Raw genomic sequence first — 16,890 nt, 5'->3', positions numbered from 1 at the left:
GTCAACTCACACTCCGAACTACCTTCATCCACCGTGAAGGCAATAAGGCGGCTGACTTACTTGCGAAGATTGGTGTCGACTTGAGTCACAGTCGAGTCTTGGAGGCCCAAGACTTACCGAGAGCCGTCCAAGATGTCATTAGAATGGAACAAATGGGGATTCCGAACTTCCGGGTCCGTGCCGAGGAAGATGCTTAGGAGGACACCGTAGAGTAGGCGGGTGTCGAGCCATTTGTGACACGACCCCTACTTACTCTTGTGGTGATTTGGCCTTTTGATTGTCCTTGTTTTGGTTGTAATAGTTAGTTGTAATAGCCGCTTGTAACCCTAAGCCTCGAGCTAGGCTAATTGTAACCGAGAAATATTTTGCTATATAGGGATGAGGGACCCACGAACCCTCCACCGTTAAGGTGTTTGATAAAAAAAAAAAAAAAAAAAAAAAAAAAAAAAAAAAAAAAAAACGGCTAGCAACTCACGTGAGCCCCCATTGTGGTAAGGCACCAAGGCACTTTCAAAAGGTGATTTTGTTCCTAACTCCATTTCGGGCAAGTTGACTACTCCTTCTTTCAAGGTATTCTTTGCAGCACATGTGACACCTTTATTGGGAGGGTAAGGGACAAAGGAGCTTTTCAAAGGTGGTTTTGTTCCTTTATCCATATTTGGCAAGATGACTTCACCAACCATCTTGGAGAGTTGTGCATCACGTGGTCCAACATGAGGTGGTGGGGGAGCGTGCGCGGCTGGCTCGTCACTTGCTTCGACGGTCGACCGGCCGTCGCCGGAGTCCTGGCCGGAGGACGGAATCTCGTCGGCATAATCGTAAGAGTCAAGAACAATGGCGATTTTCTCATCCCCTTCATCATAGGTGACGATTTCGGCCTCATTCCCGGGTGGAGCCACCTTCATATCGCGGCCGGGAGGCGCCAGAAAGATGGTTGTTTTGCATTTGGGACTTCCAACCGGTGAGCCACCTTCGGCCCCGAAATCAATCTTCTTCCGGAGTTGCTTGTCTTCCGGCATAGGTGAGAGTACAAACCTTTTCCGACCATCGCCTTTGGTGGAAGGGGCCGGGGTACTTTTCCTCTCTTTCACGTTTGTTTTCAAGGATTTCCTCGCCATTTTCTTGGAGGGAAGGCTTGTGGAGGAAGCCTCTTCCGACGTGAACGTCATTTGTTGGACCAAGAGAGGGTCCTCGGCCGCCCGAAGGACCATTTGGTGATCCGAGATGGTGCGGGGTTCCTTGGACCCCGGTGGAGGATCCGGCGGGTGTTCTGGCATGGCTGAAGGAGAGTCCCCTATTGCGGCAATATGGTGCAACCTGGATTTGATGCATACTGTGAGTCCCCTATTGCGGCAATATGGTGCAACCTGGTCGGGTTACCAATCCACCTATTCGATCATGCGGCACTATTTGCCATTGGTAAGCTGCTAGGAACGCCAATCCAAGTGGATCGAGCCACGGCCAATAAGTCACGAATTTCCTTTGCAAGACTTTGTATCGAAATTGACATCACTAAGCCGCCACCCTAGGAGATCATATTGGATATTTGTGGTCGTGAAACGGTACAACAAGTGAAGTGGGATAAAATCCCGTCTTATTGCCGGGAATGCAAACATGTGGGACACAAGAGTGAGGTGTGCTATGCGGCAAGGCCATCGGAGCGGCCTCCCAAGAGGAACTACAATAACATAAATCCTTTGCGACAGCCACATAACCGAGATGCCGAGGCCTACAATCCCAACAATCTTAACATGGCATCACCAAAGCAACCACATCTTGAAGGAATAGGCACGAAGAAGAACGTTGATGAATCGAGGCAAACCAACAATAACATGGAATGGAAACAACAAGGAAAACACAAGGGGAAGCGAAGCAACACCCGGATGAGCCCGAAGGCTAGTGTGCGCACGGGGGCAGAGTGGTCGGGACCGGATTTTTTGGGGGATTTGCATGGCCCGGGGAGTGCGAACATGACCATCGATCATAGTGGACGTGTCCCACAACATTTTAGAGAGGCGCACACTAAGGCTCCTTCGTTTAAACATGGGCGAAAGAACAAGCCGAGAGAGGCGGACCTGACCCGGCATGAAGGTCAATCGGCTTCGGACGACCTAGTCCAACCAAAAGGCCATTTCAAGCCCTTTGTCGTCAAGAATGCTGAGGATCCGGGACCATCGAGTCACATGAGCACTAACCGATATTTCTCCCTCATGGCCCGCGAGGACTTCATGGAGAATGATATGGAAGATGATGAAAATTGGGAGGAGTCTCTCTCGCACAAGGAAGACGAAGATGGAGCCAATCCAGCTCTTCTGGAGGCCGAGACATCCCATGGAGGGAGCAATCTTTAAATCATTGAATTCCAAGAGGGGGCGTCAATCCCACCGGGTACGAACCCTTCTAGTTAATGATGTCTTTGAATTATCTATTTTGGAACGTTAGGGGGATCGCAAATGCTTCTACCCAAAACTTCCTAAAAAGAATAATTAAATCTTATAATATTTGTTTTCTTGCAATAATGGAGCCACTTGTCGACCCTAACCCGGACAAGTTTTCAAAAGTGTTGGGGATGCAATATGGATTTTTGTGGAGGAAGGGATGGATTTTGAGGTGGTGGATGACTCGGAGCAGCTTTTGCATGGGCAGTTCACTTGCCCCCGGATCCCAACACCCATTTTGATCTCGGCCGTGTACGCTAAATGCTCGAGAGGCGAGAGGCTTGCACTGTGGGAAAAAATGAGGGAGCTGACCCAAATCTCGGAAGGAATGCCGTGGTTTATCGGAGGGGATTTCAACACAATCCTCTCCGCGAGAGACAGAACGGGGTGTGACACAAACCGTCTGGCCGATATGGTGGAATTTGCTGAGGCTATTGAAAATTGTGGTCTTTTGGATCCAGTGTATGACGGATCAGACTTTACATGGGCTAAGAATGGACTTCTGGAAAGGTTAGACAGGGTGCTGATTAGTGAGGTGGCGTCTCAATTGTTCGATGCAATACGAATCACGAACCTTCCTCGTATTGCATCGGATCATGGCCCTCTCCTTGTCCGATGCAAGATGCCTAATACCCCCGTGGGAGGTAAAGCTTTTCGGTTCCAAAACATGTGGGTGCGACATGAAGGATTTAGCGATTTGGAGAGGAAAGATTGGGGGGCCCCCACGGAGGCGACGGGTCTCCTCAACTTGAAGCTCAAGCTAGCAAGGGTCAAGAGAACTTTTAAACGATGGAATAGAGAGGTATTTGGGAATATACACGCCAACCTCAAATCCTGTGAAGAAAGCATTGCGATGGCCCAAGCGGAGTTCGAAGATGACCCCTCGCCCCGGAATAGAACGGAGGTCAACAAACAAATTGCGGAGTACATCCTCCTTCTTAAGATGGAGGAAGACTTCTGGCGTCAGAAGGCGGCACTACGTTGGCTGGAAGATGGGGATAAAAACACCAGATTCTATCAAAGCTGGGTGAAGCAGAAGAGGGTTCGGTTACGTATACACAAGATCAACGTCTATTTATAGGCTAGAATGGACTCTTGAAAGTCTCATATCATTAGTACAACTTAAGACCTTTAGAATGACTCATAATAAGTGAAAAGTAACTCCTAAACTATTGGTGTGACTTTAGGACATCTAAAGTCACTTATTTAACTCAAAAAGTAACTTAAAAATGACTCTTCATTTTGGTTGCTCCAACTTGGACGAAAATGCATCATGTATCTTCAATTTGGGCCTCCAAAATGTGATATATAGTGACTCAAAACTTCATGCATTGGGCTGCCCACTAACTTGAATAATATTCACCATTTGGCCCAATGTAGATTGGTCTTGGAATTGGGCTTTACTTCATCAACTAAAAGCACCATGGACTCCTTTATCTTCTTAGCTCTAGCTCTTGTAATTGGTCCACTTTGAATGAACAATGGATCCATCTTCTTGTCCTTGTAGATCAGCTTGGGTGTAGCTCCATCATTCCCTTCTTCTTCAAGAGGATTCGTCCTCGAATCTAATTCACCAACATAAGGAGATAAATCAGAAACATTGAAAGTAGCACTTACATTAAACTCACCAGGTAAGTCAAGTTTGTAAGCATTATCATTGACTTTTCCAATCACTTGGAATGGTCCATCTCCTCTTGGCTGCAACTTGGACTTTCTTTTCGAAGGAAATCTCTCCTTTCTCATATGCAACCAAACCCAATCTCCCGGCTCAAAGATGACTTGTTTCCAACCCTTCTTGGCTTGCTTTGCATATTGTTCTGTCCTCTTTTCAATGTTGAGTCTTACCCTTTCATGCAATCTTTTCACCATTTCGGCCTTAGCTTTTCCGTCAAGACTTGCACGATCTTCAATAGGTATTGGGATCAAATCTAATGGGCTCAATGGATTAAAACCATACACAACTTCAAATGGAGAAAAGTTAGTAGCAGAATGAACACTTCGATTATAAGCAAATTCAGCAAAAGGTAAGCATTCCTCCCAACTTTTCAAGTTCTTTTTAACTAAAGTTCGTAGTAATTGAGACAAAGTCCTATTAACTACTTCAGTTTGTCCATCAGTTTGTGGATGACAAGTAGTAGAAAACAAGAGTTTAGTTCCTAACTTATTCCACAACACTCGCCAAAAATGACTCACAAATTTAGCATCTCGATCACTCACAATTGATCTAGGAACACCATGCAAACGGACAATTTCTTTAAAGAACAAATCAGCGATATGAGATGCATCATCAGTTTTGTGACATGGAATAAAATGTGCCATTTTTGAAAACCTATCAACAACCACAAAAACTGAATCTCTACCTCTTTTTGTTCTTGGCAAACCAACAACAAAGTCCATTGAAATATCCTCCCAAGGTGCACTAGGAATTGGTAACGGTTTGTACAAACCATGTGGGTGTGATTTAGACTTGGCTTGCATGCAAGTTATGCATCTTTTACAAATTCTTTCAACATCCACACGCATTTTAGGCCAAAAGAAATGTTCATGCAAAATATCCATTGTCTTATGGACTCCAAAATGCCCCATTAAACCACCACCATGTGCTTCACGCACAAGCAATTCACGCATAGAACCTTTAGGAATGCACAGTTTATTTTCTCTAAACAAATAGCCATCATGCCTATAGAACTTGTCAAATGCAGCATGCTCACAAGCTAAATAGATAGAAGAAAAGTCCGGGTCATTATCATATATTTCCTTAATCAACTCAAAACCAAGCAACTTAGAACTCAAATTAGTGATCAAAATGTACCTCTGAGACAATGCATCAGCCACAATGTTTTCTTTTCCCTTTTTGTATTTGATTACATAGGGAAATGATTCAATGAATTCCACCCACTTAACATGTCTCTTGCTAAGCTTACCTTGACTTTTCAAGTACTTGAGAGATTCATGATCCGTATGAATTACAAACTCTCTAGGCCACAAGTAATGCTGCCATGTTTCCAAAGCTCTAACTAACGCATATAACTCCTTGTCATACGTTGGATAGTTCAATTGAGCTCCTTTCAACTTTTCGCTAAAGTAAACGATTGGCTTTCCATCCTGCAACAAAACAGCTCCGATGCCTACTCCAGATGCATCACATTCAAGCTCAAACATGTTATCAAAGTTAGGCAAAGAAAGAATTGGTGCAGTTGTAAGTTTTTCTTTAAGGAGATTAAAAGCATGCTCTTGTTTTTCTCCCCAATAAAAACAAACAACCTTTTTCATTCAATTGTACTAAAATCCTTGACAAACCTCCTATAAAAACTTGCAAGACCATGAAAACTTCTAACTTGTGCTACATTTTGAGGAATTGGCCATTCTAAAATAGCTTTCACCTTCTCCTTTTCCATTTCAATCCCATTAGCACTTATAACAAAACCCAGAAAACAACTTTATCCATGCAAAAAGAACACTTTTTGAGATTTGCATACAAGATTCAGTTCGTAAGGTATCCAAAACTGCACGCACATGGTTAAGATGTTCATCCACATTTTTGCTATAGACAAGAATATCATCAAAATAAACAACCACAAATTTTCCAATGAATTTTCTCAAAACATGGTGCATCAATCTCACAAATTTTGGCCCTTTTTTTTTCTTTTTTGCAACAAATAGATAAAATGAAGATAAAGTTGTGCTAGCCTTTCTCACTTTTTTTTTTCAATTTTTTTTTTGAAACTAAGATATGAATGTAAGGTAAAGCTAAGAATAGATCAATACCAGATGGCTCGTGATACCAAATGATATGGATTGGGATAGGACGAAGGACCCATTGGATATATTGATCCAAGAACCCCACGTATAAGGTTTGGCAGCGGACTTCCTTGATTGATAATCTGGTTTGATCCACTTCCAGAGCTTGGAAAACCTCGACCCGTTGGCTATATGATCAGCCAAGAACCTCGGTATGGTTGAACGCCACAAGAACTTGCTCAAAGTATCTTGATAAGTTCCAAACAAGTGAAAAACTCTACAAAGAGAATTCAACTCACAAGACAAAGTCTATTTTCGTATTTGATCAATGGTGTCCTCAAATGACATGCTTACAAGCCTATTTATAGGCTAGAATGGACTCTTGAAAGTCTTATATCATTAGTACAACTTAAGACCTTTAGAATGACTCATAATAAGTGAAAAGTAACTCCTAAACTATTGGTGTGACTTTAGGACATCTAAAGTCACTTATTTAACTCAAAAAGTAACTTAAAAATGACTCTTCATTTTGGTTGCTCCAACTTGGACGAAAATGCATCATGTATCTTCAATTTGGGCCTCCAAAATGTGATATATAGTGACTCAAAACTTCATCCATTGGGCTGCCCACTAACTTGAATAATATTCACCATTTGGCCCAATGTAGATTGGTCTTGGAATTGGGCTTTTACTTCATCAACTAAAAGCATCATGGACTCCTTATCTTCTTAGCTCTAGCTCTTGTAATTGGTCCACTTTAACAATGGATCTATCTTCTTGTCCTTGTAGATCAGCTTGGGTGTAGCTCCATCATAATGGGTGTGAACTCACGGAGGACTCGGCCATCCAAGCGTCGGCGGTTGAGTTTTATCAAAACCTTCTTGCCCCGAGCAACCCAGAACCCACGGACCCGGACCTTAGCCTCCTACTCCGACTTCCTCCCTCGGAGTCTTTGGCGACCCTCCCCGAACCTCCAGATGCAGATGAAGTGAAAAGAGCGGTTTTCGACATCTCGGCCAATAGTGCACCTGGCCCGGATGGATACTCGGCTCTCTTCTTCCAAGCTTGCTGGGGCATTGTGGGATCGGATGTGGTGGAAGCGGTTAGACAATTTTTCGGTGGGGCTTTTCTTCCCCGAAGTTTCACGGCCACAAGCATTGTACTCATCCCTAAGAAGCCTATACCAGAGACCTGTGGAGACTACAGGCCCATTAGCTTGTGTAATGTGATAAATAAGGTGATTACTAAGATCCTCTCCAAGCGACTTGCCCCTTTTCTCCCGCGCGTGGTAGCTCCCAATCAAAGTGGTTTTGTCAAAGGGAGACTTCTAAATGATAATGTACTCCTTGCACAAGAGATGTTCCATGAGCTACAACGAAACACGCCGGCCCCTAATGTTGCAATCAAGATCGATATGGCCAAGGCCTATGATCGGGTTCAATGGTCGTTCCTCCAAAAAGTCCTTAAGCACATGGGTTTCCCCGAGCCGTGGGTGGATCTCATCAAAAGGTGCATTGGGTCTTGTTGGTTTTCAATCCTTGTCCATGGGGTGCCGGCGGGTTTTTTCAAATCTACCCGTGGTCTAAGGCAAGGGGACCCCATCTCACCCGCCCTTTTCGTCCTTGCCGCGGATTATCTCTCGAGACTACTTGATAAACTCATCCTCGGCAACAAAGAAATGACGTTCAAAGCAACCCGGGGAAGTATTGAGATCAGCCACCTCGCCTACGCAGACGACATCATCATCTTCACGCAAGCGGGGGCGAACCCCCTCCGGAGGCTACGCGCATGCCTTGATCATTACGCCGAGGTGTCAGGCCAACAAATCAACCTTGGCAAAAGCAACTTCTACATTGCCGATGCTCATGAAGGGTGGACAAACACAATACAAAGAGAAGGAGGCTTCATCCGAGGTACGTTTCCCTTCCTTTACCTTGGAGTCCCTATTTACCGGGGTGTGAAGCGTACGAGCATGTTCTTGTTCCTCCGTGAGAAAATCTCAGCTAGGATCTCTGGGTGGGCGCATCGACACCTCTCCTATGGGGGGAGACTTACTCTGATTAAAAGCACACTTGAAGCGATCCCACTACATATTTTCCAAGCTATCGAGCCTACGGGTGGTGCCCTCAAGCAATTGGATCAGCAAATGGCTCGTTTCTTTTGGGGGTCAACTAATGAAAAGAAGAGGACGCACTGGATTAGCTGGGATCAGGTCTGCCTACCAACGGCCGAAGGGGGCTTGGGCATCCGGAAGATCAAGGAAGTCTTAAGAGCCTTTAACATCAAGTTATGGTGGCGGTTCTGGGAACAAAATTCCCTGTGGGCTACGTACTTGATGGCTAAATACTGCCATAAGGTCTCCCCACTTACAGCTAGACCCTTGGGGAGGGGTAGCCCTACGTGGAAGAGGATGCTGAAGGCTCGGCCTCAGGCCCAACCGCACATTCAATGGGTGGTGGGAGAAGGAAAGATACTATTTTGGGATGACTTATGGCTAGGAGAGGCTCCCCTGAGAGAACTTAGCCTTGACGATAGAGGAGGGCCTCTTGCTCGTGTGGCGCACTATATTAAGGATGGTTCCTGGGATGAGCCTAAGCTGTGGAATCTCCAAGCGCAAGCCGGCCTAGCACAGCACATCGTCCAAAAGATCATCGACACACCCGTCATTTCGGATGGGCCGGGTATACCAAGATGGTGGTTATCATCCAATGGAGAGTTCTCTCTCGCTACTACTTGGGAGACCCTTCGAAGCCAAAGGCCGATTGTGCAAGGCCTCGACGACATTTGGAGAGCGGGCCTCACGTCCTCTATTGCCATCTTTTTATGGCGACTTCTCTCCAACCGCATTCCGGTGGATACAAAGCTTTTTTTTTTTTTTTTTTTTTTTTATTAAAGCACCCCGAGGGTGGAGGGTTAAGGCGGACCCACACCTGTGCATTACCAACAACAATTGCAGCCAAAACAACCATTGAGCCGCCCAAAAGTGACGGCTCACCACGACCAATTAGAGTACAACGAGGGCCTCCCAATAAACTAGGGTGGTCATCAAAATACTCTTAGCATCCCTATTACAATTAAAATGATGCAGCCATCGCATCGTCAAAAACTTAAGTCCGTCACCTAGTTGAGGCCCGCGATAGGGGTGTCCCCACATGGGACAACCCCTCCCGGATCATGATGAACTACGGAGCCCTAGGCCGCTTGCAGTGGCAATCAAGTGGCACCCGCCGGATGACCCCTGGATCAAGCTCAACACCGATGGTGCATTCTTGGAAGCGTCGGATAAAGCCGCGGGAAGTGGTATCATCAGAGATCATACGGGCAAAGTGCTTTCAGCCTTCGCATCCCCACTTGAGGCCCACTCCGCCCTTGAGGCGGAGCTCCTAGCCATCCAACTCGGGTTAGAACTTGCCCTGGAGTTCAATCGGCCTATCTGGATTGAGTCGGATGCACAACAAGTGGTCCAGCTCCTTAAAGTACACGATGGGGACCGGCACACACGAGCAGGGTGGTGGCGCGGATCTTACTCCTCAAGCGCCAACGAGTTGTGCGCCTCACCTACACCCCTCGGGAAGGGAACAGGGCCGGAGACTTACTTGCAAAGATGGGAATTGACAGTCAAAACTACTGCCGTATGAATGCCCACACGATGCCGAGACACCTCGCTGCAATTACTAGGATGGAAGCACTAGGAATCCCGAACATTCGGGTCCAACATGACGACGAAGAATAGAATTGTATTTGGGATGTTTGGAGGGTACCCTTTGTTCCTTGATTGATTGTATTTTGTTTTCTGTAAGGGAGTATGATGAGGTCCGGGCTTGTGGCTTGGGACCGCATACTACTCTTAAGTTTGTGAGGACACACCACTTTCGGGCGTGGCCACGTTTTGTAATCATCACTCTTTGAAATACAGGGATGAGGGACCCACGAACCCTCCACCATGAGGGTGTTTGATAAAAAAAAATAATAAAAATAAAAATTATCTCGACACAAACTCGCGCGAAAGAGAGCCTTGTTTTGTTGGCGGTGGCTCGGTCAACTTGAATCGGGTTCCCAAGTAATTTGCCAATTGCGAAGAGGGCCGAATGATCGAACAAATGGATTGGAAATCCAATTAAGTTGCACCAAATGGCTGCTATTGGTGACTCACAATAGGCGTCAAAGTCCGGCGACCATTTGAAGACTCTCATCGGGTGGCGATCGATGAACCAAACCGGGGTACCCTTCGGTCCGCTTAGGAGCTTAGCGTAATCCGCCAGTTCCTCGCATTGGATAAGAATGTGTTTGGCGTTAATGTATTTCCAAGTAAAACCACGATGAAATTTAATATTATCAATGGCCTTTTGAATTTGAACGGCTGACGGGATGGAGTGTGAGAATTTACCTACAATCGCGTGCCCCACGTTCTCGGCAAGTTTCTGGATCTCCGACCCCGAAAAATATATGGCTGGCACTCCATTGGATACCGATGCAAATCCGATGTTTTGGATTTCATCGGGCACGAACACGTGCGGGCCATTGGCATCGGGGGCCCCCTTGAGCATATCCGCCATTGAATGCCAGCCATACGTGAAGCATTGGGGGCCCCCTTGAACATGGATCAAGGTTACACTGATGGAGCATACGTGAAGGCAACAGATAAAGCCAGAGGGGGAGGTGTGGTTCGGGACTGTTCCGGGAAAATGCTCACTGCCTTCGCCGCACCCCTTGACTCCCATTCGGCCCTGGAAGCTGAGCTCATGGCCTTGCACCTCGGCTTGACCCTGGCCTCAGATTTCGGATAGGCCATCTGGGCCGAGTCCGACGCGGAACAAGCCATCAAGCTCTTCAATGGGGCCTCCTGGGGACCGGCCCACATTCGCCGAGCCTTGGCACAATTAGTTCTCCTCAAGCAAGACCAGATCATCCGAGCCACCTTCATTCACCGGGAAGGTAACAAAGCCGCGGATTTGCTCGCAAAAATGGGCCTTGAACAACCTACCTACCTACGCATGACACCACACACTGCCCCAAGAATGCTCAAAGCCATTGTTCGGCTGGAAGAGATGGGAATCCCCAACATCCGCGTTAGAAATAAAGACCAAGAGTAGAGTTTGGCCCGAGAGCGGCCTCATTGATCCTGACCTTATTGGACGCTTGAGAGTACGCAGGGGTCGAGCCACCCTTGGCAGGTCCTCCACCTACTCTCGTAGTGTAATTGAGCTAGTGTACTTTGTATATTGTTTTGTGTACCTAGATACCGATGGATAGGAAATCTTGTAATCTCTGATTGTAATCCTTTTGTGTGGCAATATAGGGATGAGGACCCACGAACCCTCCACCGTAACGGTGTTTAGATAAAAAAAAAACCGGGATGGCGGAGCGACCTCCAAAACGAAACTACAACATAGCACCACCAAAACAGCCACAACATGGAGGAATTGGAGCTAAGAAGAACAATGATGAACCGAAGCAAACTGACAATAACATGGAATGGAAACAACAAGGAAAAAAACAAGGCAAGGGAAAGTAACTCACGGATGAACTCGAAGACCAGTGAGCACCCCGGAGCGGATTGGTCGGGGCCGGACTTCTTGGGCAATATGCATAACGTGGGGGGCATGGATATGATCGTCATCCCCGACAAGCTTGACCCCAAGCAGCCCAAAGAACCGCTCACTAGATCCTCGTCCTTTGGAGGTGGTCGAGGGAGTAGGCCGAAAGGACCGGATAAGGCACGATGCGAAGCGGCCTCGGCATCGGGTGACCTAGTGCAACCGAAAGGCCATTTCAAACCTTTTGCCTTGGAGAGACCCGAGACACAAGAGGCGTCAAGTCACATGAGTACCAACTGCTATATCTCCCTCATGGCTCGGGAGAACTTCATGGAGAATGATTTGGAAGAAAAGGAAGATTGGGAAGAAACCATTTCTCATAATGAAAATGATGATGGAGTCAACCCCGTCCTTATGGAGGCCGAGACGTCTCAAGGAGGGAATGACCTTCAAATCATTGAATTCCAAGGAGGGCCTTCAAACCCGCCGGGTACGAACCTCTCTTGTTAATCATGTCATTAAACTTTCTATTTTGGAACGTTAGGGGGATCGCGAGCGCGTCTACTCAAAACGTCCTAAAAAGAATAATCAAATCTCATAATATTTGTTTTCTTGCAATAATGGAGCCGCTTACTTCCCCTAACCCGGACAAGTTCTCGAAAGCGTTAGGGCTGTCCTTCAAGGGTTCGAACACCAATGGGAAAATATGGATCTTTGTGGAGGAGGGGGCGGATTTTGTAGTTGAGGATGATTCGGAACAGTTGCTTCATGGGAGGTTCACCTATCCCCGGATACCAACTCATATTATGATCTCGGCCGTATATGCTAAATGCACAAGAGGGGAGCGGCTCGTTCTTTGGGAAAAGATGAAGGATATTACCCAAGTGGCGGAAGGGATGCCTTAGTTCATTGGAAGGGACTTCAACACCATCCTCTTCACTCGAGATAGGACGGGAAGCGACACAAACCGGCAGGCGGAGATGGTTGATTTTGCCGTGGCCATAGAGGATTGTAGACTAATGGACCCAGGCTTTGACGGGGCAGAATACACCTGGGCTAAGAATGGCCTTATGGGGTCAGTGAAACGTCATCCCAACTATTTGACGCAATAAGAGTTACAAATCTCCCCCGCATAACTTCGAATCACTGACCTATCATCGTCACATGCAGAGTGTCGAACAACCACGAGGGTGGCAGAGCCTTCCGGTTCCAAAACATGTGGGTACCGCATGAGGGCTTTGCCGAGTTGGTACGAGAAGATTGGATGGCTCCCACGGAAGCCGAGGGCCTTCTCAACTTGAAGATCAAGCTAGCAAGGATTAAAAGAACGTTCAAACGGTGGAACAAAGAGATCTTCGGGAATATTCACGCCAACCTCAAAACTTGTGAAGAGAACATTGCCGTGGCTCAATCTAAGTTTGAAGGAAACCCCTCGGCCCAGAATAGAATGGAGGACAATAAACAAATAGCCGAGTACATCCTCCTTCTCAAGATGGAGGAAGACTTTTGGCGTCAGAAAGCGGCTCTGCGATGGCTGGACGAAGGGGACAAAAACACTAGATTCTACCAAATTTGGCTGAAGCAAAAGAGGATTCGTTTACGAATTCACAAGATTAACTCCAATGGGAGGGAACTTACGGATGAAACGGAAATCAAAGAATTGGCGGTTGAGTTCTTCCAAAATCTCCTTGCTCCAACCTACCCGGAGCTCGCTGATCCGAACCTTAGCCTCTTGCAATAACTCCCCCCCCCCCCTCGGAGCAATTGGAGGATCTTCCCAAACCGCCAGATGCAGGTGAGGTGAAACGAGCGATCTTCGATAATTCGGGCAATAGTGCTCCAGGCCCGGATGGCTTCTCGGCCTTGTTCTTCCAAGCATGTTGGGGCATTGTGGGACCAGATGTGGTGGATGCGGTTAGGCAATTTTTTGGTGGGGCTTTCCTTCCCCGAAGCTTTACGGCCACGAGTATTGTACTCATCCCCAAGAAGCCTTTACCCGAAACTTTGGGAGATTACAGGCCCATTAGTTTGTGTAACGTGATCAACAAGGCGATAACTAAATTCCTCACAAAGCGGCTCACCCCGCTCCTTCCGTGTGTCGTCGCACCAATCCAAAGCGGGTTTGTCAAAGGGAGGCTTCTCAACGACAACGTGCTCCTTGCACAGGAAATGTTCCATGAGCTCCAAAGAAGCACCCCAGCCCCGAACATAGCTGTCAAGATCGATATGGCTAAGGCCTACGATCGGGTGCAATGGTCCTTCCTTCTCAAGGTCCTCAAGCAAATGGGCTTCCCGGAATCTTGGGTAGCGCTCATCGAGAGGTGCATTGGGACATGCTGGTTCTCGATCCTCATTAATGGTGCTCCGGCGGGTTTCTTCAAATCTACCCGTGGGCTCAGGCAAGGAGACCCCATCTCCCCCGCCCTCTTTGTATTAGCCGCAGATTATCTCTCGAGATCACTTGATAAACTAATCCTTAGAAACAAAGAGATGACATTCAAAGCCACCCGGGATAGCTTGGAGATCAGCCACCTCGCATAAGCCGATGATATCATCATTTTCACGCAAGCGGTCATGACCCCTCTCAGAAAGCTACGTGCATGCCTTGATCACTATGCCGAGGTGTCCGTACAACAAATCAACCTTGGCAAGAGCAACTTCTACATTGCCGAGGCCAATGAAGGATGGACAAACTCAATCCAAAGTGAAGGGGGCTTCTCCCGAGGTACATTCCCTTTTCTTTACCTTGGAGTCCCTATTTACAGAGGGGTAAAGCGTACCAATATGTTCTTGTTCCTCCGGGAGAAAATATCGGCTAGGATCGCGGGGTGGGCCAATCGGCACCTCTCCTTCGGGGGGAGACTCACCTTGATCAAAAGCATGCTTGAAGCAATCCCACTACATATCTTCCAAGCAATCGAGCCAACGGGTGGTGCCCTCAAGCAATTAGATCAACAAGTGGCCCGCTTATTTTGGGGGTCGAGCAATGAGAATAAAAGGACGCACTGGATAGGCTGGGACCAGGTTTGCCTTCCCACGGCCGAAGGGGGCCAGGGTATCCGTAAGATCAAAGAGGTTTTACGTGCCTTTAATATCAAGCTTTGGTGGAGGTTCCGGGAATAAAACTCTCTTTGGGCTAAGTACATGATGGCCAAATATTGTTACAAGGCGTCCCCACTCACGTCTAGAGCTTCGGGAAGGAGTAGCCCTACTTGGAAGCGACTCTTGAAGGCTCAGGCTTTTGCACAACCGCACATTCGATGGGTGGTGGGAGAGGGAAAGATCCTATTTTGGGATGACTTATGGCTTGGAGATGCTCCATTGAGGGAACTTAGTCTTGACGACAGGGGAGGACCACTTGTTCATGTCGCAGACTTCATTACGGATGGGACATGGAATGAGGCCAAATTGCAAATGCTCCAAGCGCAAGCCTGACTGTCACAACAAGCTGTCCGGAAGATCCTTGACACGCCATTTATCTCGGACGGACCAGATGTTCCGAGATGGAGGTTATCACACAATGGGGAGTTCTCACTAGCTACAACTTTTTTTTAAAGCACCACGGGGGTGGAGGGTTAAGGCGGACCCACACCTGTGCATTTCCAAAGTCAATTGCAACGGACAATCAAAACACCGAATCGCCTGAAAGTGACAATTCGCAACAACCAATTAGAGTACAACGAGGGCCTCCCTATCAACTAGAGTGGTCATCAATGTACTCTTAGCAATCCTATAAAAATTAACATGACGGGACCTTCCTATCACAAAACATAACTCCATCCCTCAATTGAGACCCGCAATAGAGATACCCCCGCGATGGATAATCCCTCCCGGATCAAGTTCCTCGATGAAGCCTTCCTTCTCCCGGTCGGGGAGCCCACATGAGACACTCATTGAGCAAGTGCTTGGCTCGTTCGCGCTAGGTTCTTCTCGATCAAATGAAACCATAGCCACATTGTCCTTTGAGCGCCAATGATTAATGTGTTGAGCCTTGGAGTGTGTGTCTCCCTTACGATCCTTGCCTTTCCTTTTTCGTGACACCAGTTGGAACCCATCCTCAAACACACTTGGTTGACTCCCAAAGGACGCTCTTGAGCTCCGTGGGCCAGCATCCATTGTGCCCTCCTTGTTCTCCTCTTGGTTGTCACTTTCGTTCTCCTTTTTCGTGTGGTCACTGATCGGTGAGGTGCCAACCCTAGTCGCCACTTTTGGACGCCACTCTCGGCGAATGGTCTTGGGGACATGGCTAGGATGGAACACCTTTGTTGATGCTCGGTGGACCTTGCCTCCTGCTCGTCCCTTCCTTCCCAATGCATAACATTCATCAATGACGTGCCCAACATGCTTACAATTCTCGCAAAACAATGGGATACGATCCCATGCCACTTTGTGTCTTGATTCTTTGCCTAGGATGTTTAGAATGATCTCCTCCGTCGGGGGGTTGGAGATATCAATCTCCACACATATCCTAGCAAAGGAGAGCCGGGTTTGATTGATTGTGGCATGATCCGCTTGCAACGGCTTGCCTAGGAGCTTGCCGATCGCCATGAGGGCCGATTCCTCAAATAGGTGGGCCGGGACTCCCACGATATTACACCACACGGCAACGATCGACGACTCGAAGAACGTATCAAAATCCGGTGCCCATTTGAACACCCTCATCGGATGAATATCAATATACCATACCGGATTTCCATTAGGACCGTTTAACACCTTGGCATAATCAGCCACGTCTTGGAATTGGAGTAAGATATGCTTAGCATTCAAGTATTTCCAAGTGAAAGAGCCAACTAACCCCATGCTCCTAACACTCTTTTGAATTTGAGGCGTAGTAGGGAGCGAATGGGAGAACTTCCCGACTATGGCTAATTCTAGTTTTTCCGAGAGATATTCCGTTTCTAAATCGGTAAAGGAGAGAGATGGGATACCTTCGTGGCAGCTGGCCGTCCCCATAGGCTTGGCCTTGCCGGCGTCAAGAGTGATTGGCTTGGCCTTACAAGAAATGTGTGGGTTTGGAGCCCCCACCATGGACCCCGTCCCCCCAAGTGAGAAGAGGTCTTTGGCCTCCTTCCAAGCGTTCGCCGGCGAGACAAAGTTTTCCGGCGAGAACTCCGGCGGCCATGCGTCGGGGGTGCGTCCCCCTTGCCTCCATCGTTGCCAAAAGGGAGATGGAT

General features: G+C 47.4%; 2 protein-coding genes across 2 annotated transcripts; both read left to right on the top strand.

Annotated features, from left to right (window-relative positions):
• The first annotated feature begins 2,598 nt into the window (after window positions 1–2,598).
• On the top strand, window positions 2,599–9,817 carry LOC121770456. Its single transcript, XM_042167187.1, has 4 exons — window positions 2,599–3,240; window positions 6,985–7,882; window positions 8,051–8,860; window positions 9,387–9,817. Exons 1-4 carry the CDS (start codon window positions 2,599–2,601, stop codon window positions 9,815–9,817), a joined length of 2,781 nt encoding a protein of 926 aa, XP_042023121.1.
• Window positions 9,818–12,696: 2,879 nt separating this feature from the next.
• Window positions 12,697–13,457, top strand: LOC121770455. Its single transcript, XM_042167186.1, has 2 exons — window positions 12,697–12,791; window positions 12,887–13,457. The coding sequence occupies exons 1-2, from the start codon at window positions 12,697–12,699 to the stop codon at window positions 13,455–13,457; spliced, it is 666 nt and encodes a 221-aa protein (XP_042023120.1).
• The last annotated feature ends 3,433 nt before the right edge of the window (window positions 13,458–16,890 follow it).

This window comes from Salvia splendens, chromosome 16 (genome assembly GCF_004379255.2).
Source record: "Salvia splendens isolate huo1 chromosome 16, SspV2, whole genome shotgun sequence".
Classification (NCBI taxonomy): Eukaryota; Viridiplantae; Streptophyta; class Magnoliopsida; order Lamiales; family Lamiaceae; genus Salvia; species Salvia splendens.
This window is presented reverse-complemented; position numbering and strand designations above follow the sequence as displayed.